This window comes from Oreochromis aureus, linkage group 13 (assembly GCF_013358895.1).
Source record: "Oreochromis aureus strain Israel breed Guangdong linkage group 13, ZZ_aureus, whole genome shotgun sequence".
Lineage (NCBI taxonomy): Eukaryota > Metazoa > Chordata > Actinopteri > Cichliformes > Cichlidae > Oreochromis > Oreochromis aureus.
The window spans coordinates 1,562,373-1,584,949 of NC_052954.1; the positions used below are offsets into that span (position 1 = coordinate 1,562,373).

The following is a 22,577-nucleotide window of genomic DNA, read 5'->3' on the forward strand; positions in this document are numbered from 1 at the left end:
CTGCTGCTGAGGATACATTCATCTGAGTCACCAGCCTCAGAAATCACAGCTCTTTAGATTAGAGCCCAGATAGATGCCACACAGAGCTCCAGCAGCAGACACATCTCTGCATGTTCAGAGGGGACTGTGTGAATCAGGCCTTTATGGTCAAATAGCTGCTGAGAAACCAGGACTTTGTTTGGGCCAAGAAATACAAGGAGTGGACATTAGACCAGTGGACATCTGTGCTTTGGTCTGATGAGTCCAAATCTGCGATCTTTGGTTCCACCTGGTCTCTACATGCATGGTTCCCACCATGAAGCATGGAGGAGGAGGAGGTGTGATGTAGAGTTGGATGTCTCGAGACCGGTCTTGGTCTCGAGACATCTTTGCTGGTGACACATTTGGATTTATTTAAAACTAAAGGCACACTGAATCAGCATGGGTACCACAGCATCCTGCATCCCAATGCTCCAAATGTGACTCAGAAGTTTAGGTGCTTTCCTCATGGGGGAAACTAATGTCCTTATGTTAAAATGTCTGACAGGAAATTCTTCAACGACAGGTGTGTGAGTCTCTGTTGCATCATGGTGGTTCGTAACAATGTTTTTAATTGGAGATAATTTATCTAAATTTCAGGAGTGGGACCACACCTAAACGGTGCCCTTTGCGGTTCTCTGTCTATATTTGACCCCTCTGCAGTTCAAGCTGTTTGTTCTCAATTTCATGCCTCAGCCTCACTCCCATTGTCAATTAATTCACCTCTCGTTTGTACATGGGGATCTGCCTGGCCTGGAAGCTGCTGCCTGTCGCCTCTGAGACCTTCTCCAAACTCACACTAAAGCCATTTGCCATTTTCTACTAAATGCCTAAATGAGGATTACAAGTTAGAGAACGATGTGTTGATGAGACCAACATGGGGACAATTCCAAGATTTTTCAGGGGGATGAAGCTCCTTAATCTGATGCTTTTCTACTGTGCTCTTTGTATAACATGGTAGTTAACAGAAAAGGAAAAAATGCACCACTTCTATTTTACTGGTGACTATGTGATGTCATTTGACCACAGTGCGAATTAGGAAAAAAAGTATCTTTACTTATTTAACATAACTTTCTAAATCACACATTTCTTAGAAAAATAATGACAAGAATAGTATTTAAAGTGTTTCAACATATGTATCTATCTGTTTTGTTGCATTTGGCAGGAGGTGCTGTGATGTGTGCCTTTTGCAACAGAGGGTGCTGCAGCATCCCCAGCACCCATATTTCTCATGGCCTTGCAAAGGTGTCATGGGAGACACAGCAAATTTCCTGACAACGTCATGCATCGATGTACCATCCTGGAGGAGATGGACTACCTGTGAAACCTCTGTAGGGTATCGCTTTATGCTGCCAGTGGTGACCTGACCATTGCCAAATGTAAAATTAGTGGAAAAGACAAACAAACAGTGAGAAAAGATGCAGAGGAAAAACATGTCAGTGGCCTTCCTGTTTGGGGGTTGTGTCATTGCTGCCCCTGCATTGCAACTGTTGTTAATGTCATTAACATCAAAACAGCTGAAACTGATTAACAACCTCCAATTACTTAGTAGCTAAAGTCTCAAGTTTAATATGTCAGATCTTTACAAGAGCTGTTTTTGTATTTCTCTCTGCTTTACTTTTGCAGTATGGTTTGGGTCTTATTCTTTTCCACCATGAAGACATCATAATTGAGCTCTTCAGCCAAATAATGAGCGTCTGAAAATGAGTGACTTTGAATAAAATCAGCAGTAATCCCTAATTAACTCAAGTTAAGAGTTAATGCAATAGTTTTGTTAAAGCAGTTGAATCAAAGCTGAAAATCTGCACTTCAGCCACAAACTCACATGACTTAATATTACAATCTGAGAAATCGATTACTTTGCATGTTTGTGTGTGTGTGTGTGTGTGTGTGTGTGTGTGTGTGTGTGTGTGTGTGTGTGTGTGTGTGTGTGTGTGTGTTGGAGGGTGCAGGTGGGGCCCATTTGGAATATTTTTCATTACCATAATAAATAAATACATAAATAATTCATCCTGTTCTTCTTCCGTCTCTTCTGCTTCTTATCAAGATTCTAAAACATGCACTTCAAGTGGTAGCAGCTCTGATCTTTACTCAAACTTTACGTTATTTGGTTGTATATTTATTGACTTTTTTTGTCGAGTACCAATGGATACTTTTGTTGGGAGAAGAGATTTTTTCATTGAAACGGTGCTATCTGGAAAATACCACCCTATTTCAACTGAAATAAAGAGTTGTTTTTGTGGTTGCCTTGCTGCTGCAGGGATAAAGACTTGTACTAAACACAGAGAGTGGAGATGCACAAAGTAAGCTCACTAATTCATTCAAAACAGATTAAAAGGATGATTAAGCATTACCGTGTTTGCAGGGACAGTCTGGTGGAGAACTGTGGCACCACATGACCTTGATATACTTGCTACCTGATTTATTGCAGAAAGGTGTAGGAAGGATGGCTCCGCCCTAGAAGGCTGAGGTGGAAAACAGCCCAACCACTTCACCTAAGAGTAATTAACAAAGAAGTGGAAGACAGAGAGGAACAAAACCTCACCACAGTTCTGCCAAACCATAGCAGTATAATGTGGGGAGGGATGCCCAGGGTGGCTGGGGGAGAAGGGTGAAAAGAAACTGAATCTTTTTGGTTCTAGCTATTCAAAGTGAGTTGTCATGGCTTACTCCTTCAACTCAACCAGGGTCGTAAGTTTCCCAGTCCCTAAAAAACAAATGAAATCACACGGTGGTTAGCACTGTTGTCGCATAGCAAGAAGGTCCTGAGTTCAATTCCACCATCAATTCCACCATGCAAACTCCACACGGAGTTTGCATGTTCTCCCCGTGTTTGCTTGGGTTCCGTCCGAGTACTCCGGCTTCCTCCCGCAGTCTAAAGATATGCAGTTAGTGGGGATAGGTTAATTGATTAATCCAAATTGCCTATAGGAGTGAATGTGAGTGTGAATGGTGTCTGTCCCTGTGTGTTAGCCCTGTGACAGACTGGCGACCTGTCCAGGGTGTACCCCGCCTCTCGCCCTATGACAGCTGGGATAGGCTCCAGCGCCCCCCGTGACCCTGAAAAGGACAAGCAGAAGCGAATGGATGGATGGATGGATGGACTTGCAGACCAGCAGAATGAGCCTGAGGGATGAATGATGATTTCAAACTGTGATGTTTACCCAACATAAGCAACAATGTTACCCTCGCTACAGTAGAGTGCTACTTGTTTGACTTGTCTTTGCGCGGGTTGTGACTTATCTGTTTATCATTTCACTTATCTATGTTTTTTGCTTGAGGAAAATAAAAAGTAAAAAACATAGATAGGTCGACTATGGGGATGTACAGAGCTTCTGTCAGTTTGTATTCTAATAACAGTGGAGGAAAGCACTGTGGAACATGCAGAAAGGTACAAAACATCCCCTAGGAGTTCTGCTTCCTGTGAAGGCAAATTGGTTGACATTATTGTTATGCTCATCAACCTATTCAGTGAACTCTAATGCCATACGTATGGAGCCATTGGAAGACACCACTCACACACACTCTGCAATAGGTCAGCTTCATTACTCGGAACAATTTTCTATTTGCTAGCATGTAGTAAACATCTGGAACTGGTTCTTTTCCAACAACAGCAGAATATATAATTTATTTTCAGTTAATGTTACACCATTACTCAGTATGAGTGTATTATCACTTTACAGAGACCTAAAAGTAAATGTAACATGTGCTAAAGCTGGAGATGTGTGTGTTCATGTTCAGAAAGATTCTGAAAAAACTCTGCAACATTATTACAATGCATAGGGACACCTTACAGGTTTGGTACAGATGTACATACTTGGCTGTGTGTACACAGATAAGTGTGTGGCTGTAGGGGATGAGGCCGGTCAGCAACATGTCTGACTTTCAAGGGTTTCACAAATGGCTCCCAACCAAGCATGTACCAAAGACGAGAATCGGTATTCTAATGTGCATTTATTACACGTTTTAAATAAATAAATCATCCTTAAAATTATTTTACACATCCTCAAATAAAAATATATTTATATATGTATAAAAACAGACATTCAGAGGGCAACGAGAAGACAAAGGGTTAGGGGATGTGTCCATGGACTACACTTACACTTCAATGCATTTTGTACACATCGAGACAAAACAGTCAGAACACAAGCCTGTGAATATCAAATATAGCTGCCATGTTGTTCCATTCAATGCTAGTGAATGTCTGTTTGGTTGAACTGTGTAAGCGAGATAATGAGCGATCCCAGTCAGGATGCAGTGCCCAGCAAAAAGCATGGACTGCAGTGTTACCAACAAATAGTTCTTATTATAGTCTTTGTTGCCTCCTGTACACTACGAGACAGTTTGTGTGTCTGAATATAGCGTTGCCTGGCAGTGAGGTCAATCAGGGTCCTTCAAGTCTCCTTGAGCAGCAGGCAAGAGTCCAAGAAATGACTCCACTGATAAAAACAACATACAATAATCAACACAGGGCACTCTACGAAAACGAAATCCCCAAAAAGTCAAACACTGAGTCATGAGGATTTAAAAACAAACTTTTCTTTTTCTTTACTTTTTTACATAAGTCAGTACTAAAAGCCCGGAGTACAAAAATATATGTTTTTTGTCTTTGTGTGGCTTTTTTTTACTTTACAAAAAATAAACTACTTATCAAGGTATGATATTTATCAGTATAAAAATGTCTCCAGAGGTTTTTGGGGAGAGAAGAGAAATCCAGTCCGTTTCACTCCTCAGTTTTCTGACGAGTATCATGTACGCTTAGTCCTTTGACTGAAAGGGTAGTGGATGAAGTCAAAAGGCTGGTGGTGGCTCGGATGGGTGGGCTGGTGCCCCTTTGGCAGCCTCTTCATGAAGTGGACTTCACGTTGGTGCTGGCGTGTCCGTGAGCCCTTCCGCGGACGCCCCCGGCGAGTGAAAGCCATGTACCAGCCCTCATAACGGACGTTCTTCAGCGCCGTGTAGTTGTTCTCCAGAACAATTTCGGTGAAGATACAGTCACGGCCTTGTCCGTTTTTCTGCAAAATCACAAATGACAGAAAAAAGAGGATATTTGCAAAAGATGTTAAAGATTGCAGAATGAAAATCATCCCCTCAAACGTGCAGCGTATGCTACAGTCATTACAAATCAAACTGAGGAGGATCACTGTTCTCCCCCTTCAACAGACCTCCAGCAAGCCTTGTGGGTAAGTGGCAGCAGCGCACACCTTCCTGTCATAAAGCCTTAATCAGACCCTAAGTGTCACTTTCATTCCAGGTTTGACTTCCTGTTGCATTTGTGGTTAAATTTAACAACCTAGCTCTGGTCAGCTAGAATAACAATCACTAGATGCTTAAACATACACCACCGCCAGGTCTGCTGAGTTCAGTTGTTCCCATTGAACTTAAGTTCCAGGCTATATCAGGTCTTTACGACAATAAAAGGCAGGCATATGAAAGGTGCGTGGAGTATGGATGAACGTGTGATGTCCAGTTGGTAACATCATAAAGTAAATAAAGATGAGACAAAGTGTACAGTATAGTTATCTGAAACAGCACTAGCACGCAGTCCTGGCCTACTGTACAGTGCTCCCACATTTTTGGAGAAAAAGGTGTGTTAAAAATAGTCCTGGCACACTCTTGTACACACACTGAAAACACACACTTTCTGTTAATTCTTCAACACAAGCACACACACACCCATATGCACGCACACATATACTGCGGGTGAGGTAGGTGGTGACTGGGCCGGTAGCTTCGGGCAGATGGTGTTCAAGGTAGGGTGCTGGGTGGGTGGAGTGTGTGTGTGTGTGTGTGTGTGTGTGTGTGTGTGTGTGTGTGTGTGTGTGGTAGGGTTACAGAAAGGCTGGCAGCTCGGTTTATTAGCCATCACAGTGAGAGAGGTCAGGCAGTCACCCACTAAGACACATCTCACATGACAGCGTTAAATGCAGTATTGTGGAAGAGTCCTGAGCCAGCCCACATTTCTGTATTTCTAACCCTTCCAAAGAGCCAGACTTTTGTAACTTTATAAAGTGGTCCTAAGTAATCGTTCTCTGGGCTTTCTGAAGGTCTTCTTCAGTCATTTTCAGTCTGTCTGTTGAGCCACCTAACACTGACCTATGAATAATACAAGCATAAAAAAGTCAAAGGATAAACCAGCGTTGTAGCTACACAATAACAGCCACCTTCGAAAAGAACCAGTTTTTCAGTTGTAGCATGTTGTTACTGGCAACCTTTTACAAAAACACATAGTTTGTTTCCATGTCTTTTGTTGAATCTAAATGCCAAAGATAACAATTTGAGAGGCATAAAATTATAGTTTTGCACCAACAAGGTGATTCCCAAAGAGCTATTAAGTGAAACGTTGGCATATCTCAACATGGCGTGAAGAAATAGTTGAAGAAACTGAACAAGTGGAGGATAAAAGAAGAAGTGGCACATGTAAAACAAATCTGCAAAAGATGAGCAGATTAAAGCCATGTCGTTCAGAATCAGGAAAAAAAGCACAGATGTTCCTGTATACTATACCGGCTACTTGGTTATGGCGTTCCGTATATGCCCTGTGTGCTAGCGTCTTGCATCCTGTGGTTATGTGCTGGATTGTCTCCGGGGTGTCTGCACAGCCTGCTCCTGGGCTCTTGCCTGGTGAGGTAGGCTCCAGCCTCTATAGATCTTGTGCTTATAGTTTGTTCTTGTGCTGTTATGATTAGTGCCTCTGTTGCTTTCTTTTAGTCCAGCTTTCTTCAGTCATTAGTAGGATGTTTCGGTATTAGCCAGTAGTACATGCCGTGCAGGGGCTCGTCCTTCTATGATGGTTCCTGTTCTTGCTCCTCTCCTTTCTCTGGTTTTTGCTGCGTGACATATTCACTAAGCACACAATCAGTTGTGGCCATCTTCCTGGTGTACTCATTGATCTTTGTTGTTTTATCCTAGTGGTTTTGACACTCACTAGTCCAGGGGTGGGCAATCTCAGTCCACGAGGGCCGGTGTCCCTGCAGGTTTTAGATCTCACCCTGGGTCAACACACCTGAATCACATGATTAGTTCGTTACCAGGCCTCTGGTAAAACCTGCAGGACACCGGCCCTCGTGGACTGGGATTGCCCACCCCTGCACTAGTCCTTGGCCTCCTTCCTTCCACTTAATGTACAGTCTCAGGGTGATGGACTTGGGGAGAAACCCTCCATGCATGGTAAGGAGCTTTCTTGTCTTAATGTCACAGGGTGCTATCGCTTCCTCTGACCAGCTTATTATTCCAGCAAAGTATCTGATGACCAGCAGGGCATTGGTGCTGATTGCCTGGATCTTGTTTTTCCAATTCAGCTGACTCCTCAGGACAGAGCAGAGAAGACCAGTCGCTGCATCACCGAGATTTACTACAAGAAAGCCTTTGACTCAATCCCTGACACAGGGATCTTGGAATGGCTTGAACTGTAAGACCAACAGGACCCTAAGAACCTTAATCAGGAATTCAAAGAGGGTGTGGTGAACAACACCACAGGCCAACCTTAAGCCAATTGCACAAGTCACCATCACGTGTGGGATTTACAAAGGAGGTGCCCCGTCCCCACTGCTGTTCTGCCTCAGTGAGATCATTAATGAGACTGGCTATGGATACTGACTATGGAATGGTGCAATCTTTAGCTGCCTCCTCTACATGAATGACATCAAGCTGTATGGATCAAACTAGGATCTACAGCAACAACATCGGAATGTCATTCAGACCGGAGAAGTGTAGTCACGCAATAACAAGGAGAGGGAAGGTAATCAGAACTGAGTGGATTACACTACCAGAAAGCAGACACTGAGGACAGCTACAAGTAGCTGGGAATCCCATGGGCAAATGGAAACCATGAAGAGGAAAGCCACAACCACCAAAAACTTGCCAAAGCAGGACAGAGAAGTCACTGACATCTTCCAAGACCCCAGAAAGAAGAGGAGTAAGAGCAGGAACCATCATGGAATGACAGGCCCCTACACGCCATGTACCACCGCCAGATCTGCGTTCTAATCTGTGTCCTAAAATCTTACTTTAAAACACATTTAGTTCAGTTGTAAAGTTTGAATTGACTTCAGTCTCAACTTTAAGCCGGCTGGTGCAGGTGCAGCAGGAGGGGAGGAGTCAGAGAGAAACTCAGTAGCTGTGTCCAAATTCATGGGCTGCATCCTCCTGAGGACCCGGCCTTCGCGGTCTACGTGGGCCGGGTCCTCAGGAGGTCGGGTAGGCCGGAAGTAAACGGCTGGGGAAAGTGGACGGTCTAGCCTTCTGATTAACGTCACCGCTGTCTCGGTGGAGTTTAATAAACTCGGCCGTCTGCTCCTTGCTATCTAAAATATAACAGGACACTGGCGTAAACTCTCGACCGTCTCACACTTCTGTTTAATCAGTTTTCTGTTTGACGTTTATTCAGTGGTGTAAAAACCAAGGAGGAACCCACCCGGGGGATTAATAAAGTTTTATTTTATCTAATCTAATCTAATCTAATAACTTTAATCTCAGCCAAACCGATTTACTCACGAACAAATAAAACACTGAAAAAAGCAAAACAATAACATTTTTAGGTTGTCTAAGTGACTTATATATTACATTTAACCTGAGTAGCGAAAGTCCGCAGTGATCTGAAAATGATGTGCCGGGAGTTGTGCCGTTCTCGGCGGCTTCGGTGACCCTCGAGCTCCCGGCTACCTATCGAGCTGGTGGGTAACAGACGTCTCCGAAAACGTCGAAGCACTTTTGCAAATATGCGATGGTCGTGTCCAAATTCATGGGCTGCATCCTCCTGAGGCCGCATTTGTAGACCGATTACGTCACAGCGACGTGCGAAGGCTGTCAAAATCGTGAACTCCTCCGAATGCAGCCGACAAATCGTCCTCCTTTTCCCGAATTTGAAGGATGGGTCGGTGTGTCCTTCGTGGCCCACCATATCCCAGAATTCATAGCGCGGCCCAGCCAAACTGCAGTTTCCGGCAATGGCGGCCGCTACTAAGTTTTAAAATTACTTTTATTAATCTTTCTGGGTCACAAAATAAACTTTTAACATATTTTCAGGCGAGAATGTAGCTGTGTAAACATCAAATATCTGCTCGGTTTATCAAGGTATTGCATATTTGCAAAAGTGCTTCGACGTTTTCGGAGACGTCTGTTACCCACCAGCTTGATAGCTAGCCGAGAGCTCGAGGATCACTGAAGCCGCCGAGAACGGCACAACTCCCGGCACATCATTTTCAGATCACCGCGAACTTTCGCTACTCAGGTTAAACGTAATATATAAGTCACTTAGACAACCTAAAAATGATATTGTTTGGCTTTTTTCAGTGTTTTGTTTGTTCGTGAGTAAATCGGCTTGGCTGAGATTAAAGATATTAGATTAGATTAGATAAAATAAAACTTTATTTATCCCCCGAGTGGGTTCCTCCTTGGTTTTTATACAGCTGACTAAACGTCAAACAGAAAACTGATTAAACAGAAGTGTGAGACGGTCGAGAGTTTACGCCAGTGTCCCGTTATATTTTACATAGCAAGGAGCAGACAGCCGAGTTTATTCAACTCCACCGAGACAGCGGTGACGTTAATCAGAAGGCTAGACCGTCCAATTTCACTGCCGTTTACTCCGGCCTACCCGACCGTCTGAGGACCCGGCCCACGTAGACCGCGAAGGCCGGGTCCTCAGGAGGATGCAGCCCATGAATTTGGACACGACCGATGTCTTGATAAACCGAGCAGATATTTGATGTTTACACAGCTACTTTCTCGCCTGAAAATATGTTAAAAGTTTATTTTGTGACCCAGAAAGAGTAGTAAGAGTAATTTTAAAACTTAGTAGCAGCCGCCATTGTTGGAAACTGGAGTTTGGCTGGGCCGCGCTATGAATTCTGGGATATGGTGGGCCATGAAGGACACACCCGACCCATCCTTCAAATTCGGGGAAAAGGAGGACGCATTTGTCGGCTGCATTCGGAGGAGTCTACGAATTTGGACAGCCTTCGGCGCGTCGCTGTGACGTAATCGGTCTACAAATGCGGCCTCAGGAGGATGCAGCCCATGAATTTGGACACAGCTAGTGTGTAGAAGAGAACCTGCCAGCGAGCAAGTTATGTCACAGAGTCTGTTACCCTGGTAACTGACTCAGGGTTAAAGTTAACTCTTGTTCTGGAACAGAGAACCCAGAATTCTCCTCATCTCCGAGTTGTTAGCTAAACCTGTCTCCTGGAATAGGACCAAAATGCTTTTGATGCCCATCAGCAAGCTTCTAATGTAATTCTGGTTGGACATTTGACCACTTTTCTTATTTGGCTGGTTTACTGGTATGCACCTGACTTTAAGTATAGTCCACATGCCCATATATATATAGCCCATATTAATGTCAGCCTAGTTTATTTATTCCAAAACCAGTTTTTATGTGTGTTTGGGATCATTGTCCTGTTGGAACACCCAGTTGTGACTGAGTTTCCAGCATCTAGTTGTCGATATGATGTAAAGTTAAAGAATTTGGAGGTAATCCTCTTCTCCTTTATTTCACCCATTTTGTGCCACGTACCAGTATCACTGGCAGTAAAACAGCCCCAGTGAATCATGCTTCAAGTTAAGCTTGAAGGTGTTGACACAGTCTCAGTCCATGGCAATGTAACCCTGGTTTCATTATGGACACTGATGCTGGCATTGCAGCAGCTTTCACTTATGGCAGGCTTGAGTCCTGGTTGTTCCTGAATATCCTGAGCAAATGTTTTCCATCTGAGGAAGAAAGTTTGGGTTTCTCCTAGGACTTCCAGAATGATGACACATCTAAATAACTAATTACATATAATTGCTTGAACAGATGATCATGGAATCTGCAACTGTTTAGAAAAGGCTCCAAGAGACCTTTCCCACTTTGTGCAAATCTTCACTGAGTTCCTTAGACACACTGTTACAAGCGTTGCTCTCAAGCAAGTCATTTTTATGCTGCAAAGAGAAACTACCAGCTGTAGTCAGTCCGGATCACTAATGTGATGTTAAAAGGCCTTGGCCTTGTCAAATTGAAAGATATAAGTGTACATATATATTTGAGCCCATACGTATACTTTTGGCCCTGTGTGGATTGGAGAAAATCCCAAATAAATTCAAACCCAATTCTTGTTTTTTAAAATGATTGAAGGTGTATTCTGTACATTCATTCCACTTTGGAAAATCAACAGTGCAAAGAAATCGTTAAAAGCAAATTTACCATAACATTTATGATAACTGTGTGTACACTTCTGGAACACTGTGCGAGTGTCTTCAGTCTGGACTATTTTCAGCTGTTAAATGCCGGTGTCATTATAATTGTTTAATAATTATAAATTATGTAATAAAGTATGTTTAAAAATGCAATAATGATAGTTTAACATGAATGTATATATTTAGATAATGTATTATCTATGAAAAAAGCCTTTTGTAAAGCCTGGACATCTTCATCACTGCTGAAAAGAAACCTGACGAATAACTTCAGGTTTCTTTTCAGCACTTTAGTCAGGCTCACATAAAGTCCGTTAATGAATTTCTTCACAATTGAAATTTGAACCACTTTTAAAAAAACATATTCATAGTTATCCCACAGGTTTATCATTCTGCACAGCAACTTTTAAAAACTCCTCATATTGATATCAACACTTTTCTGTGATTAAGCTTTCTGAGTAAACTTCAATAATGACTTTAGATGCCACTCCTACTAGACTGGCTGAAGTGTTTGTTTCTGTGCTCGTCCTGTAGCATTTAATACTCTTGACTACTGTTTGACCAAAACTCAGATTATTAAACCTTTCCCTAAACCAGCCAACCAGTGGAACCAGCTCCCAGTTTGGATTGGGTTGACAGACACCATCCCTACTTTTAAGAGTACACTTAAAAGTTTTCTTTTTGATAAAGCTTACAGTCGGGGCTTGATGAGGTGAGCCCGAACCATCACTTAAGTATGCTGCAATGGGACTCGGCTGCTGGGGGCTTCCCGTGATGCAGTGTTTCTTTTTCACTCTTCATTTGTTTGTACACCACTACTGTATTTAATCATTAGTGATTCATTTTAAACCAGGGGTGTCTTTCCCCTCACCCCCAGCAAGGCAAGGCAGCCTGGTTCTGCCTGTTTCTTTTTGTTAAAGGAAAGTTTCCTTCCTGCTCTCACTAAGTGCTTGCTAATGGGGTTGTTAGGGTTGTCTCTCTAATATTGTGGGATCTTTAATGTATAATATATAAATGGGAAATGATGATGATTACTTTTTATAATGTGCCATTAATATTATGATATTATTTATTTTCTGACATTTGTGTGAGGAAGAAGCTGTTTCCAGGTTTAGGTTTTGTTTTGCTTTTAATGGGATTTATTCACAGAAAAAAAAAGATTAAATAAACGAGTAAATCAAAAATGACTGTTGCTGATGTTATTGATTAAAAAGCATCACTAATATAGATTAATTTTAATCATTTATGCGAAAAACAAATCACTTATTCTCTGACATGCTAGGCCATCTGGACCCTGAATACATGACACTTTTGAGTCATGTAGTCAAGGTTGTGTAGGATTCTTTTACAAAATAGAAGTTCAAGACTTTTCAAGACACACCAAAGAAATCTATGATTTGATTTCTCTGTTCTCGGCAAATTTCACTTGAGGTCTGCTTAAAGCAGTGGATGGAGCAGTATTTTCTTGAGCTGTACTGCTACATCCATTATCATTTAAAATCAGCTAGTGAGTCTTTGGACCATGAGCTGGCTGAGATCAGCTTTGAGCCTCACCTTGCCAATGAGCTTCCCTCTCTTGTTCATGCAGATGTATAGGCCAGTCTCAGCTCCCCTGATGCGCACTCGACTTCCAAAAGTATCTGTTTCCACAATGAGTTTAGCTACAGAGATCAGACAAAAGAGTTCAGTCAGCAACTACAACACAGAGACGGTTTCTGTGGCTTTTATTAGAAATTTTGCTTAAACATTAAATTCTGAATAAAAGTCTTTGCAGGGTATGCAAACAGACAAAAATGAATCAACAATACACATAGAAATGCTTGCATGTATTTCCAAGCATTCATACTCTCATTCACAGTGAAGCCTATGGGACCATTCCTGGGGATTCATGCAAGTTGGAATTTTTGCAAAATGATAAAACCACGTGTCTCCTGAGCCTTTGAAACCTAAAGAGGCGATCCTGGCAGTCTCATTAAGACTTCCTTTTCAAATAATTCAGCACTGACCTCATGCATAGAGCGGCACATTTATCTCTATATCCTGAAAAGTACTGAAAGACATAAGAAATACAGAATTTTCATATTTATGTACTTTTTACCCAGATACGAAAAATATTAGTAAATTCTCCTGTTTAGACAGTACACAGTATTTTTATATCTCCTGTGTTTGCATAGCATTCATCTGACATCCACACAGATATTATTTCAGAGCACCTTAAGACAACAGCAGATTGTCTATAACCTTAAATAAATAACATTTTAACACTCACATTGTTTTAAATAGATTAACTATTGGGAATCAGCAGTTACAGCTGAGCTGAATAATGGGCAGAGAGGATGCACACAGACTTCCCCTCTCTCACTTTCTCTTTCATTCAGAAATTTACTTTAGGTGATCCTAGTTCGGACACTCTGTTTGAGGCACCACACACATGTACATTCTGCAGCAGCAACATTTTAGGCTCCTGTACAGACATTAGTAAGAAGAACACTAAACACTATTGATCCTTAAAGAATGAGTAGATCAGCTCAATGGAAGACTGTGCTCGAAATAAAACAAAGACTATAAAGCTCGATGAGGCCCATTAGATTCTGAGGCAGGACAGAGAAGGGTTAAAGGTGGGGGCTGACATGGGAGCAAGAACTATGCAGGAAATGTTCAGGAGGCATAAGTAGGATGGCTTCTAATAGCTCTTCCAGATCTGCATGATCTCTAGAGGATCACCTCCAGCACCATCCACAGCCAATTGGACAATTTTTCTAGGTCTCTTCCCCTCGAATAGGACAGACTGAATTCAGAGTGCAAAGAGGCTATAAGTAAGATACTTAGGACTGAGTTTAAAAAAAGAGAGAACAAAAGAGAGAAGATGATATTGATATCGTTGCTTTTCTTTGGAAATTTAAGCATCTTCAGACAGGACAGAAATACACATTAGTGATTGAAACAAACTGAACTCTACGGACAAATGTGTGTTTGGGATCATCGTCCATGTTTAAAAGATGTTGCTCTATTAAAATAATTTCAAACATTTAAATACAAAGGGTGATTTTGCAACTATGTTAATGTTCTCTCTTAATTTCCATATAGTATAGTGGTCCACCTTTAACTGTTAATATGGTTAAAATACCGGCTTTGAATTACAGTGAAGTACAACAAACAATTGTGAAATACGCCAAATACTTCGAAAGCTTAAAAAAGAGTGAACCAGGTTACATTTGTAAGACTACAGTTTGATAAGCACAAATTATGGTAATGTTTAAAACCGCATTTCTGAAATAAGCGAAATGAACACAAATAAACCAGGTTTCGCCGTATCTGCGCTGTGTGGAGCGTAAAAGCGATTTTCAGAGGAGAGTTGTAGGTGCAGTTATTACAGAAGGAGTTACTGGGTTTCTCTTACCGTGCACATCTCCATCCTCCGCCATGGCGTTGATCTTCTTGTTGGGCAGGACCTGTACATGTTTGCCGCTGGTCCGGCTGTAAAGCTGGTAGATCCGGATCAACCTGCGGCTCGTGCGGTCCGTCACCTTGCTCTGTTCGCTTACATGCTGCGTGAAATTAGGCGGGGACTGATTGGTTACCTGTCAGAAATTAGACGGCATTACTTACTTATTTATTTAAAATTTACAAGGGAGAGTGAGGTCGATCGCGTGGCTTCGGGCTGTTGACGGGACTGAAGCGCTTTGAAACTGAGAGAAAACGCGTGTTTTTCTCCCTTCTTTCTTTCTTTCTTTCTTTCTTTCTTTCTTTCTTTCTTTCTTTCTTTCTTTCTTTTTGGTTTTTTTTGGGGGGGGTGGTCGGGTGGTGGTGGTGGGGGACTGTAACAAGTTCCAGAAGAGCGGCTGCCAGATGAAATTAACAGGTTCCAAAAAGACGCACGGTGTGATAACAGGTTGTGCTTACAGGAGAATGTGCGCCGCAATGCCCAGAAGAAAAAAAAAAAGAGACGTCATATGATTGAAATAAAAGCTCGACCACTCATTCATCATGGCGTGAAATAATATGAAACTACTTTAACTTCGTTCCTAATGTGACTTTGTATTTTTCTTTCACTGCACTTTCTCTCCGTCGCGTTCCGCTGTGATGGAATGAGTGGAGGTAGCCTAATGGAAACGTTGGATCTTTCAACCCCCTACCCCAATCTGTGCCCGAGCATCTTGTGCCAGGGCCAATATGTTCATCAGCAACCTGCCAGCAGGCCGCGCGCCGTGGGAGCCATTCGATACTGTAGTATTACAAAATGTTATGTTACCTTTCCCCCTCTCTTTATTATTGCTGCGCAGCGCTCGCTTCGACTGATGGTTTTTAACCTATTTCTTATTTTTGCAACTAAAATAATTAGCAGTATTTTAAAGACAAATTGTTGGAATGACATACCTGCGCATAGTAGAACAATGCAAATAAGTGCAGAAACCTGCAAAAGAAAGAATACCGTGCATTCAGTGACTTAATACGGGGCTGCGTGGAAAAACATTAATAGTGCATAAAGAGTCGACGTTAAGCAGGACAGCACTCACACACAGCTGAGCCTGGATGGGATGGGTCGCATGTTGGATGAAGTCAATTTTTACTAGGATCCGTTAATAAGAGCACACGATCTACAAAATAAGCCACCAAGTCCAAAGATTTCAAAGACCAGAAAACGGTCAGATGCGCTGACACACAGGTTTAAAAAAGCACAAGGGACACATTCTTCATTACATCTGTGACCTTCGCCGACAAAATCTTGCTCAGTTGAAACGGCAGTTAATTTGTCATTAAGGTATAGCTGCCCGCGTCTGTCACAGAGCTACGCAAAGTACACTTGGAGAAGAAAAGCTCTGCGATGAAGTTTTTTTCTTGTTTCTACGTACACCCTGTCACTATATTCCTCCTGCTTTATAAATCCTCGTGGGTCCTCTACGGCCTTCAGGTGTGTTTGCAGAGTGAGCTTTCTCAGTGTTGTTGCACTGGCTCGATGCTGCAGCTCCGCTCGGCTATGGTTGGACTACAGACAGGACTCTCCTCTCTCTGCTCTCATCCCGCAACGCTCCCGTGTAAAGCCTCTCGCTCAGTGCTCACACACCCCCGGTAAAAATGGCAGACTGAGAACAAGCCCCCTTTTTCTACAGAACAAAAGCGGCCCCCCCACACCCCCAGCCCCACTCTCCCCTCCCTTGCCTTGATGCGAAACATCTCTTTACCTGAGGAGCGCTCCGGACTTTGTTGAGGAACAAAGAGGCGAGGAGGAGCCCGGGCTGCCCTAGGGACTGCATGAAAAATTAAAACGACCAAACAAATACAGAAAATTACAAAATGGCATCACGGTGATAAACACTTTTCTGAGGGCTTTACCTGTTTGTCACAAAGGCGATTTGATGACCGACGCTCGCGTTGTTTCTTCAGTTCTGGGATGCAAACATCAAACAAACAAACAAACAACAAAAAACAAAAAAACACCCAAATACAAATACAAACAAATAAAAAAGAAAACTAAATTTGATAAAGACCACAGCCTTTCTTCAATTCAATTCAATTTTATTTATACAGCGCCAAATCACAACAAAAGTCGCCTCAAGGCGCTTTATATTGTACAGGAGATCGCACAATAATAAGAGCAACATTTAACTAAACTACACTGACTATCTGGCTTTTAAAGCCTTAATCTCATGACAAAGGGAGACATTGGCTCATTAAGGCAAAGCAGACAGCAGTATGTGACATTCACAGCTCACAGCCGCCAAGTTATATTTAAAAAAGCCCTTAAAGACTTAAAATGGCCATTGAGAACTTCATATTGCTTTGATGTCTGAAAAGAAGTGGTTCGATGAGGAGGTGCAGGTTAATTAGATCAGGTGGACTCATTCTTTTTTTTAGACTATAAGTAATGTCCAGGTTTGCTCTGATACTTTGTTTTGCTAAGAACCCCCTTATACCTCATTAAACCAAAGCCCCCCAGCCATTGAAAGAAGAGGGTTTCAGTGAAGCGTGTCATACAGACTGAAGCCACCAGTGGGTGCTGCAGCAGAAATTATTAGGTGTAGGAAAACACTAGTTGCCCCCAGTGTTCTTAGTGACATTATACTGAATGACAGTTTAAAAAGAGAGTCACATTTCATCTATTATCTGCTCTGCTGACAGGCTTCATGTTGGCACATAGTTTGTTTTTCTGTTTCCTCCCCTCCCTCTCATTAGTCTCCTCTGCTCCGTGGATGTGCGCACATGTGGACATACATCTGTGTGAAGTGACAAGTTAAACATGGTGAAACATTAAGTAGGTCAGTGTGTGAGGTAATGTGTGTATTATGGCTGAAAACTGTAATAAAACTTTTTGCATGTGTCCTTACGAGTATTTGTGTCACTGTGTGTGTTAGATGAGTGGCAGGTAGCTGCTATTCTGTGCCCTGGCTCAGGGTCCTGTTGCCCTCCCCTTAACCCTGGGGGCCCTGCATCCATCAGCAGCCCTGCAGGGGGCAAACACCCTTCCCCCTTTTCTCCTCCTCTCTCTCCTCTTCATCCACTTGTGATCACAGATACACCATTGGATTTATGAAAGCGCTGTGGTTTGGAGACAGTAGCACCAACAAAAGACAGAAGGTGGAGTTGGAAATGCTAAGATTTTTATTGGGAGAGACCGGAGAGGACAGGATAAAAAACGAGTATGTAGAAGGGAGGTTGAGGAGTTTGGAGACAAAATTAGAAAGCCAAGGTGAAGATGGTTTGAACATGTACAAAGATGGGATAGCGAATATTTTGGTCAGAGAAATATGGAGCTGCTGGCCAAGAAGAAAAGAGGGAAACTCTGGTAGTGGTCTGACTGAGGAGGATGCTAGGGATAGGGTGAGATGGCAGCAGATGCTGTGGTGACCCCTGAAGACAGCCCAAAAAAGAAGATGAGGAAGTCTCAGGCTTTTCAAGGACCCCCTATCATCCACTCTCTCCTTTTCACTTCCCAAACATTTGCCTTTATTAGATGTTGTTAACTTTTGTCTATTATTTGCCAAAGTTTGTGGCATCCCTGTTCTCTTCTTCCCTTCAACATTTAACCAGCCATGACAGATGAGTGCCTTCCTGAGCATCTTCCAGTAATCAGATCAGTGTCTGTGTTCAACATATGCAGGGATCTTTCCGTTATGTGGATTGACTTCCTCTAACATTGGTGATCAGGATCAGTTATCAAAATCACAAACAAAACAAAACAAAACAAAACAAAACAAAACAAAACAACCATTAACATTAGGTAAGTCCTTGTTAGTACATGAATTAATAGTTGATCAACATACTGATTCACTCTGCCTTACAGCAGGTTACCCTTGAGTCCTACCAACTGTGAGAATTAACATGTGGCATAGAAACAGAACATTTAACAATATTCCCCCAAAACCCTCTTTTGTCTGATCATTTACTAATAAAATTTAAATTTACAATAATGGATTACTTCGCTCTCACACTGCAGGCCTACTTGCTGTTCCTAGAGTATTTAAAAGTAGAATGGGAGGCAGAGCCTTCAGTTTTCAGGCCCCTCTTCTGTGGAACCAGCTTCCAGTTTGGATTCAGGAGACAGACACTATCTCTACTTTCAAGATTAGGCTTCAAACTTTCCTTTTTGCTAAAGCATATAGTTAGGGCTGGACCAGGTGACCCTGAATCCTCCCTTAGTTATGCTGTAATATGCCTATAGTTTCATGGCCCTCCCCGGCTCCCTGTCGGAGTTTGATCCTTCTGGTCCTCTCTCCCTCTTGGTCTTCTCCTTGTTTATTTTTGTTCTCTCTGTCGTTGTCTTGGTCAACGCACCTGCAATCATGTGCGCTGACAATCAGCCACCTGCAACTCATGACCTCATCATCGCGGCCACTACTTTAGGTGATGGCTGAGCTGCAGTCTTTGCTGCATCATTGTACTCACTCTGGTTAGTGTAGCCCCGGCTCCAGTACTCATCTCGTGCTTTCATTGTTGTGCTTCTGTGTGCTAACGCATTTTTCCTCTCCCTGGATTATTCCCTTCCCTCTTGGACTGCGGTGAGCGTGTGTTCTGTGAGGGTGAAGAGTGCTGGAGACTGGATGCTTGTTACCTGTTACCTGGATCCCCGGAGCCCCGTGTCCCCCTCACTGTTGCATATAGGACCTGGTGGTTGCACTGTAAATAAATGCACTTCTAATTGTGAAAGTCTCAAGTCCTGCGTTTGGGTCCTACCTGGCATCCATGACAGAATGATCCAGCTAAATAATGGACTCAGCGGTCTCTGACCCAGTCTGCTGTGCTCTTGTCGCCCATGAAGCTCAGCTCGGCTAGCATGAAATGGAAAACTCACCACAATCACACAGGCTCACCAGTGCACAGTTCTGGTAAGCCCTGAAACCATCGTCAGCTAATCCCCCACTTCTTCCCTTTGCTCCCAGCCTCCCCACTGGAACAACAATTCTCTATGACGAGTTTCTCTTTAAGTTCGGGAGTATTTTTGATAAAAATACCCATTGTCTGTTAAACCTCAAGCAAATTAAGCACACAAATAACGTGTGTGATAAATTAAAGGATGAACTAGTAGTTAGAGAATTGCCTGCTCTTTCGACTCTCTGATGTCTTTATGTATTAGGATTGATGATCATATGGGGGCGTGTCGGAGGATGCAAGACCTATTCCAGTACTTCTGATTTGAGGCCTTAGTTTTCACAGGAGCTACAGTATCCAGTGTCAAATGTAGTGAGGAGGCAAAGTTATTAAAAAGATAATCGACCTCTGTTGGAGTAGCGTTCAAGTAGCTGCTCTGCTATGTGTTGGTACAGGGCATTGAAGATGATAACAGTGGGTGGATTATATTCTTAAACTTAGTTAGTTAGTTAGTTAACTATTTACTGATTACTTCCCCCAAAAAGTAATCCCGTTACTTTACTGATTACTTATTTTCAAAAGTAATTAATTACTTAGTTACTTACTTACTTTTTAAAAACACGATTTACAACCTGAATAGGTGATAAAGCGATAGATCTTTCAGCCCAATTCTACTTTTTCTGCATAATTCATCATACAAAATGTAATCAAATGGAAAAGTCTCTTTTTAAAACTTGTTTTATTAGTTTTAATCTTTTAACATTATGCATCAAGCAAAAATTAAATTATATGCAACATTCTCTGACTGGAAGAAATTTGTTTAACATTTAAACCTATTTTCTGCACATTCCAGCACATAAAATAAAATATTTTTTTGTGTTTACACTCACTCTTTCAAATAGATGCAAGTAAAACACAGCAGAAAATAAATAAAATCAAAGACTAGCGGTCCTGTTGCTCTATTTTCACCTGTAAAGCAGGACTGGGGTAGGCGGAGGTTTGCCCTGGTGCAGGTGTGCCGCAGCGGTCAGTGGAAGAATCTGCGAGTTTCTCTGTGAATTTCCCATTCCAGTCTACAGTAAGTTTATGGCTGTTTTTCGCTGTAAAAAGAAGTTTTCTTCCCACGCACAACGGACACTAATGTTTTTGTCACTTTTTATGGAATCAAACTCAAAGTAAGGTCAGTACTTCCACGCTTTAAACGCTGCACGCTCATACTCTCTCCCGCACTCGATATATTATCCATTGTTGATCTGCACACAGCTGTTGTCAGGAACGTCGCACTCGCTTACGTCACTGTCATGAGACATTCTCACAAAAAAATCACGGTTTTAGTAACGCAGTAACGCAGCGTTCCTACGTGAAAGTAACGGTAATCTAATTACCGTTTTTGCAATGGTAATCCCTTACATTACTCGTTACTTGAAAAAAGTAATCAGATTACAGCCCATCTCTGCTAATAACAGATTAAATGTGATGTTGAGGCTGTCATTTTTAGCATCTACATGGATGTTAAAATCACCCACAATAATTATTTTATCTGAGCTGAGCACTAAATCAGATAAAAAGTCTGAGAAATCAGAGAGAAACTCTGTGTAAGGCCCAGGTGGACGATAGATGATAACAAGTAAGACTGGTTTCTGAGTTTTACAGCTGGGGTGGACGAGGCTAAGCATCAGGCTTTCAAATGAATTAAAAGTCTGTCTGGGTCTTTGGTTGATTAATAGGCTGGTGTGAAAAATTGCTGCCACACCGCCCCCTCAGCCTGTGCTTCGAGGTTTCTGGTAGTTAGAGTGTCTAGCCTACCTACAGACAGCTAACGATTGACAAGCCAAGTGAGCCTTGTTTATTTTTTATTTTTTAAACCCGTTTCCAATTAACAGACCCGGTACCTGTAGCGTTAAGCCTGACCCCCAGTGGTCAGAAGCTGAATTGGGTAACAGCCCGCCTGGCTGGCTCTTCGTTCCTGCGCCTCCACGACCTCAGGTCACTTTCCTGCAACATCTCTTTTGGCGTCCAAAGCCAATTAGGGAGACTAGGGAGTACGTCTCTGCTTGTTTAACCTGTGCACAATAAGTCTTCCAATTCCCCTCCTACAGGCCTGCTCAGACCCGTTCCAACTCTGGGACGTCCCTGGTCTCACATTGCCCTCGACTTTGTGACCGGTCTGCCTCCCTTTGCTGGAAACAGTAATCCTCACAATGGTCAGTCACTTCTCTAAAACTGCACACTTTGTTGCCCTAACTAAACCACCTACAGCACTGGAAACAGCTCAGCTCCTCACAGGTCATGTGATTTTGTTGCGAGCAGGCTGAGGACCCAAATGCAGAACTCAGAACTCAGAATTAGAAAGAAAAAATCAAGCTGAGCCCCCGAGAGAGACAAGTGCAGAAGAGCGGGCCCAGGTGGGCACCCAGGGAGTGCATCTGCGTAGATAACAAGTGTATTTGGTGTATTAAGGTTGTGCACATTTTAGCTCACTTGTGTTAGATTTGTCTTCTATTAACTGTGAACTGAAGCTGTTTTTTCTGATTGTCTATACGAGTTATAGACGGGGGTGTCACCTCCTGCTTCCCGTGTTATGTTGGTATTCACATGGTTCACTGTTCTCTTTTTGCTGGTCCATTTTTACCTTTACTGTTTCCCAAATGGTTAAAAGTGAAAGTCCACAATTTAGACTTTAATTGGAGGACATTTTATTAAGAAAATTTAGCAGAAGGAAAGCAAAAGCAGAATTCCATCCATCCATCCATTCGCTTCCGCTTATCCTTTCCAGGGTCGCGGGGGCGCTGGAGCCTATCCCAGCTGTCATAGGGCGAGAGGCGGGGTACACCCTGGACAGGTCGCCAGTCTGCCGCAGGGGCAAAAGCAGAATTGAATAATAATAATAATAATAATAATAATAATAATAATAATGATCAAATCACATCAACTACACTCCTCTAATTAATCTACTCTGTTGTTATCGTTGTGAGGAGAGAGGTTATATAAGAATCAATTCATTTACCAACACAAAACTTACTCAAAAATGTATTTTCAAGAATTCCACAAATTTCAGATTTAACAAAATTCTGATTTGT

At 42.4% G+C, this 22,577-nt stretch overlaps 1 protein-coding gene across 2 annotated transcripts; it reads right to left on the reverse strand.

The window, feature by feature from the left end:
- Positions 1–4,029: 4,029 nt before the first annotated feature.
- On the reverse strand, positions 4,030–16,055 carry fgf8a (fibroblast growth factor 8a). Of its 2 annotated transcripts, none has more exons than XM_031727201.2 (5): positions 15,708–16,055; positions 15,568–15,604; positions 14,591–14,738; positions 12,745–12,851; positions 4,030–5,033 (listed from the first exon to the last, which is right to left on the reverse strand). In XM_031727201.2, the coding sequence occupies exons 1-5, from the start codon at positions 15,737–15,739 to the stop codon at positions 4,767–4,769; spliced, it is 591 nt and encodes a 196-aa protein (XP_031583061.1). In that variant the 5' UTR covers positions 15,740–16,055; the 3' UTR covers positions 4,030–4,766. The 2 variants fall into 2 exon arrangements, with proteins under 2 accessions (XP_031583061.1, XP_039477968.1); XM_039622034.1 differs by having other exon boundaries at positions 14,591–14,771.
- Positions 16,056–22,577: the final 6,522 nt, after the last annotated feature.

Bases quoted from the DNA above. Each gene is read 5' to 3' on its own strand.
- fgf8a (XM_039622034.1), bottom strand. From the start codon at position 15,739: ATGCGACCCATCCCATCCAGGCTCAGCTGTGT. The intron at 14,772-15,567 runs GTATGTCATTCC...AATTTCTGACAG, and splicing joins CATTGTTCTACTATGCGCAG to GTAACCAATCAGTCCCCGCC. The intron at 5,034-12,744 runs GTGAGGCTCAAA...GTGATTTTGCAG, and splicing joins GAGGGAAGCTCATTGGCAAG to AAAAACGGACAAGGCCGTGA.